Raw genomic sequence first — 5,932 nt, 5'->3', positions numbered from 1 at the left:
TATATATTTAATATTTTTTAAAATTATTTTTATTGATACAAACTTTTAAATACTATTTTGATAATTTAATTGCGAAATAAATTAGAGTACTACTCCATGTATTTCCCTAGCTTAACTCGTGGTAGAGTATGAAACTAGAGCAATGCTAGGGGGCTAGTAATTTTTGTAATTGTTAACCATCAACTAACCATCAATGATAATTTAATGGTGTGAGATTGGTGTGAAATTTCATCCAATGGCTCACCTTCCTCTTCTGGTTACTAGCCAAAATTCAATAAAACTGCTGGTCCTAGACTTTTCCATGAAACTATGAATAGTGACTTTTCTGATTCAAGCACTAACACAAACCAAAAAACCAAAGGAAAAAAAAAGCAGCAGCAGCAGCATGGCTGACGGAGCCTCGTTTCGGAAGCAAATTACAAGTATTTTCCGGCATCGGATGGGATCCGAAAAGAAAAATTCGGAATACGACGACTTGCTGGAGAAAATAGTCGGAGCAATCCATAGAGAAGAAGAAAAAACGACCATAGAAATACTGCTGAAAGAACCTGCTGGTGAAAACGGTGTTCCTCCTGTGGTTGCCATTACGGGGATTGCAGGAATAGGGAAGACAACACTTGCTCTCCTCGTTTGCGAAGACGACAAAGTCAAAGGCCGTTTCGGATCGCCGATTTGGTTAAATGCCGCTGGCAAAACATTTGATGATCTGGCATCCATTGCAGGACCTGTAAAGGCGGCGGCCACATCCAGCGGGAACCCCTCATTGCTTGTGCTTGACGATTTAAGAGCTGAGATTAGTAAATCAAAAGTGAGCGAGTTAAGGAAGCATGGTGTCTCCGTTGGAGCAGGAGCAATAATCGTAACTACACGTCGCACATGGCAGAGTCATGGTGACGAAGCTATCCATGCTTTTCCCTTGGCGGGGCTCGATGTAGGAAAGAATTGGTCTCTGTTCACAAGTCTCGGAAGCAGTAACAAACACAAGGAGGAAATAACAGAAATTCTGGACAAGTGCAATGGATTCCCTCTAGCCATAAAGCTTGTGTCGACATTTCTCGAGTCCAGGGCCGGGACTCTCCAAGAAGCTAAACTCAGCGAGTTGCTTCCGCGGCGGTTGATACTCCAGCCTCATGAAGTACAGTTACTTGCTTATGTTTCCCTTTTCCCTGATGACTATTTGATCCATCCTGATAGATTAATTCATCTCTGGATCGCCGAAGGATTCGTCCCGCCGGAAGAACCTTGGCGTCGGGTTATCGATGACTTCGTTGCCTCAGGTATATTCCAAGACGTGAAACGAGAGGAGGGTGGTGACGGCGTAGTGAAGAGCTGCACAGTGCACCCTTACGTGCAGGAGCTGGCACGCTTTGTCGCGAAGAAAGACGAGTTTATCAGCACCGGCATTGACGAGTCCCAGCTGCTTCTACGAGCTTCGTTTGATCTGAGGTCAGCCGATTCCGTTTCGAAACTTGAATTGTTCCTTAAGGAGGAGAAGAGAGCGAGGGATCTGAGGACCATTCTTTTTCATGGAATGGTTGAGTCTCCTCTTGTACTTGGCAACCAGCAAGCGGAGCGCATGAATGAGTACACTTGCGATAAGGTGTTGTCCACTTGCAAGGCCCTGTACGTGTTGGATCTGCAACATTTGGGGATGAATATGGTTCCGAGCTCAATTGGAAAAAGCGCTGCAAGTTCTTGAACCGCATACGAATCTGACCGAACTACACGTTGTAAGCTACAAAGGTGACAAATTTCCTAGCTCGATTCCTTCCCTCGGTTGCCTCGTCAAGCTCAGTTTGTACAACTGTTCCACACCGGAACCTCTCCCCCGGCTGGATGAACTTCCAAGCCTCGAGGTTCTCGAGCTTCGGAGGATGCATTCTCTGAGGTTCATTGCAGAAAAATGTGACGACAGCGTTCATCAGGTATTTACATTGTTGAAGGAGCTAACACTATGGGGCAGTCCTAAACTCGAAAGTTGGTGGAATGGCAAAAGCAAAAACTCAATAATCTTCAGTTGCATATCGAGTTTACGGATCCAGTACTGTCCTAACTTGACCCGCATGCCACTATATCCTACTCTTGACAAAATGTTGGTGTTGCTGGATTCAAGCGTGGAACCAATGCGGGATACAATACGAAAAAGTAGTTCCGAAACGGGTTCTAAAGAAGAAAAAGTAGTTCCGTTCTCCAAGTTGAAGTGCATGTTCATAGCAAGCATTAAGGAATTCCCACAGGAGAAATGGCTCGTAGAATTCACTTCCCTTGAGAAACTCCACATTCGAGATTGCTTGCAATTAGAGGCTCTGCCCTCAGGTTTCAAGCATTTGAGGTCGCTGCAGAGCCTCACCATTGAGACCTGCCCCGTTCTTGATCTTGACCAATCCCCTGACGAATGGGAGGGTCTAGAAAAGCTTAATTTCCTGATCATAAGGGAAATCCCCAAGCTCAATTCCCTTCCAAAGGGACTGAAAAAGGTTGTCTTTGCGAGAAATCAGGCTTCATGATTGTGCGGGGTTAACCTCTCTGCTGGAAGAGCAATCTCACCTCAGTTGTTAGACTAGAGATTTGTCAATGTGAGAATTTGGCTTCCTTGCCCAAAGAAATTGAAGAGCTCAAATCTCTGGATACCCTGATCATTAAGGACTGCCCCTTGTTAATGCCAAGGTGTCAACCCAATACCGGTAATGACTGGCCACAGATTGCTCATGTGAAAAATATTCTGGTGAAACAAGACTTTGGGCTTGGGAAATTAAGAATGTAATACTTTCATTACTGCATTTGTATTGTACATTATCATATGATTGTGTGTTATTTATTGCAAATTATTAATGAATTTTTGATATCACATCATGTCTCTTTCTATTTCTCTTCACTATGATTGCAAATGATTGAGTGAGATTTTGAAATCGTGTTATCAGTAATCCTTATTATTAGTAGATAAAGAAGATTATGAAACTTTTATTAATGGCCAACTTATCTCCAATCAAAGCTGAGATGATAAGTAAAGACAGGTTAGTGATTCGGCTTAAATCTCATTCAAAGAACCTAGCCGCAGACAGGGGAATGTTGATCACTTGATAATTTTCTTGAATAAAAAAGCTTCAGTTCGTCATCAATTTAATGAAATAACGGATTCTGCTTTTTCATTCTGTTTGGTTCTTTATAGAGTAACCTTTTTTTTTTCAAAATGAGGTGATGTACAAAATGAATGATTAATACAAACTACAAAGGTCTCTCTTCATATCCAGCCCAAAACATAAGCCAGAAGCACACAAAAGTCTAAAGGATCTCTGTTACATGACTGACCTCTTCAGAAGTCAGACGAACACCACAAGGTGATACCTTCCCTCTAAAGGAATCATAACTGATTTCAAATATCTCTCACCCACTTCTAGAAGGAGGATCTCAACAACCCTTAGATAAAAGGACGGTTATCCACCACCAGAAGTGGAACTACTACAACGGTACTTATTAGCTCATCACCTATAAATACACTGACACTCTGTTTCGCAGGTACCACCCCCCATCCTTTCACACACAACTCGAACCCCCCATCCTTCCACACACAACTCGAACGATGGCGGCTTGACGCAGGATAAGTCGGATACGATCCAGTTTCAGGTAATTCTCGGAACAGTCTCCTTTTCTGAATGGGACTGCAAATATCTGATCTCATTGTAGAATAGAAAATCTGAAGGAAAAGGTGCCGCTGTGATGGCATGAATACCATAAGTGGAATGGTTGCAAGTACCATAGCAAGTATTAGAACCAGATGATCTTCTCTTAGCACTGAAACAAGTGCCGCACAAAATGCAACCATCATGGATACAACGGACAAAAAGAGCGCAAAGAGGCCAGCTAGAATTTTCCATGGCAAGATCCTGAGGAAATCTCTCTCGGCATAAAGCAACGTAAGGATCCAAATAAAAATCAAGACGGAAGTAGCAGAAGCAAAGAGAGACATTGCATCTGTTATGATTTGTTTCCAGCAGCGAGAGTGAAAGCGGCGGTAAAGAGGATCGTGGTGATGAGAGTTGTGACAATAGAGTGTCACTGCCTTCGGGAAATGCCAAAGGACTTGAACGATCTAAGTTGGCTCAAGCACCTTCACGTAGAGCCAATACAGACTTCCATCTCGGAAGATGTATAACTTAGGTTCATTGCTGAATTCAAAGAAGTTTTTTTTTTTGTTTTTAATTACATATTGTAAGTCTTCTTTCACATTATCATTTAGTTGTATATTTATTGGCAAATTATCAAACAATATTTTATCACCATCAACAATATTTTGGGAGATAGTAAACTCACAAAACGTATGGGTAGTTAGGATCAGCCAACGGCAAAAAAGTTGTTTTAAAGTTGTTTTAACAGATTAGTTCATTTCCTATGCTGACAGTCTGACACCACCAAACAATTGAACCATACAAAAGATATGGTAATGGAGCAGGAATCAGAGTAGTTTTCAGGAAAAAAATGCCAAATTAGGAATGAGGGATCATATAACATAAACAGAACCTAAGAGACTATAACATGGGTCAGCTTTAGTACAATTTGAGCTACAAGCTATTCCAAAACAAGGACTCGCTCTTGCTATTAGTGTTAGGTTATCTTCCTGCAAATGCCACATGTGGCGGCAAGTATATATTGATCCTAATTGCCACCCTCCACGGCCTCTGCCTGCCCGCTCTGTTGAGGGTCATCAGCCGCAGGCTGATCATTCATTGTTCTGGACCTAAGATCATCATTCCCAGGTAGTTCGCCAAGTCTCTCCTGTAGATTATATTGTATTTTTAGTCAGACATCACAGGCAAATTTTGCACTAGTATTTATTTGCTGAATAAACATTCAAATACACATAATTCGTTTCCATGGACCTATCCTTTGCTGCCTATTACTCTAGCAATATGGCTGTACATGGTTTGGTTAAAAAAAAAACACATCAATCTAATTGAAAACTGAATTCTCAAGTTTTGGCGCTTACATGATTTATTTCTTAAATTCAACGTAATATTTGAGGTTTACATGGAGGCAGAACAATAACAGTCGAGAGCTACTCACATAAAGATATTTAAAACGTATTTTTTTAGATATTTTTTAATAATTAAAATTTAACTTATATAATTAATTAAACTGTATTATTTTTGTTAAAATGAGATCAAATAAATTGATTTAACTAAAAAATTGATAAATTAAATTTTAAATCAATCTAAATAAATATTTTTTATAAAAATAATTACAATATTTCTGTTATAGAAAATAGTTTAAAATATTTCTATATATATATATAAACTCTAAATTCTACACTTCTCTTTTCTCTATGCTATGCTGCCATATGATTCGAATTTATAATTTTTAAAATTAATATATATAATCAGAATATTTTAGTTATTTTTTTATAATAAGAGTATTTAGTCATTTTTTATAAAAAAAATATTAATTTAAACTAGTTCAAAATTTGATTTACCAATTTTTCAATTAAATCGATTTATTTAATCTAATTTTGACAAAAATAACACAATTTAATTAATTATATAAGTTAAATTATAACTATTAAAAAATATCTTTAAAAAAATATTTTAAACATCGTTATATAAGTGATTTCCTAGTAATTATCATTGTGTCCTGAACAAACTGGATCAACTATCTTCACTACCCACCCAAAAGGGGCAAAACTTTCCGCGATGCAGGGGATTTATCCGAAGATGAAGATGGAGAAAAAATTTCTCTTAGATAACTATAAAGACCCAAGTAAAAATTCTCGTCCCGCCTCGTAATTTTCGAATAATACGAATTTACTTAATTATCTTTAATATTTTAGTTTTTTTATAGGTATTTTAATAATTTTATATATTATAGATATTTTTTTTGTATTAAGACTTATTTTATGTTTTTAAAGAAGACCTCATCAATAAGATATATTATGCATTGG

At 38.4% G+C, this 5,932-nt stretch overlaps 1 protein-coding gene across 1 annotated transcript; it reads left to right on the top strand.

Annotated features, from left to right (window-relative positions):
- Positions 1-385: 385 nt before the first annotated feature.
- LOC107487012 (putative disease resistance RPP13-like protein 1) lies at positions 386-2,507 on the top strand. Its single transcript, XM_021144123.1, has 2 exons — positions 386-1,623; positions 1,760-2,507. Exons 1-2 carry the CDS (start codon positions 386-388, stop codon positions 2,505-2,507), a joined length of 1,986 nt encoding a protein of 661 aa, XP_020999782.1.
- Positions 2,508-5,932: the final 3,425 nt, after the last annotated feature.

Source organism: Arachis duranensis, chromosome 5 (genome assembly GCF_000817695.3).
Source record: "Arachis duranensis cultivar V14167 chromosome 5, aradu.V14167.gnm2.J7QH, whole genome shotgun sequence".
NCBI classification, from domain to species: Eukaryota; Viridiplantae; Streptophyta; class Magnoliopsida; order Fabales; family Fabaceae; genus Arachis; species Arachis duranensis.
Note: the sequence above shows the minus strand (reverse complement) of the source record. Positions and strands in the feature narration are given on the sequence as shown.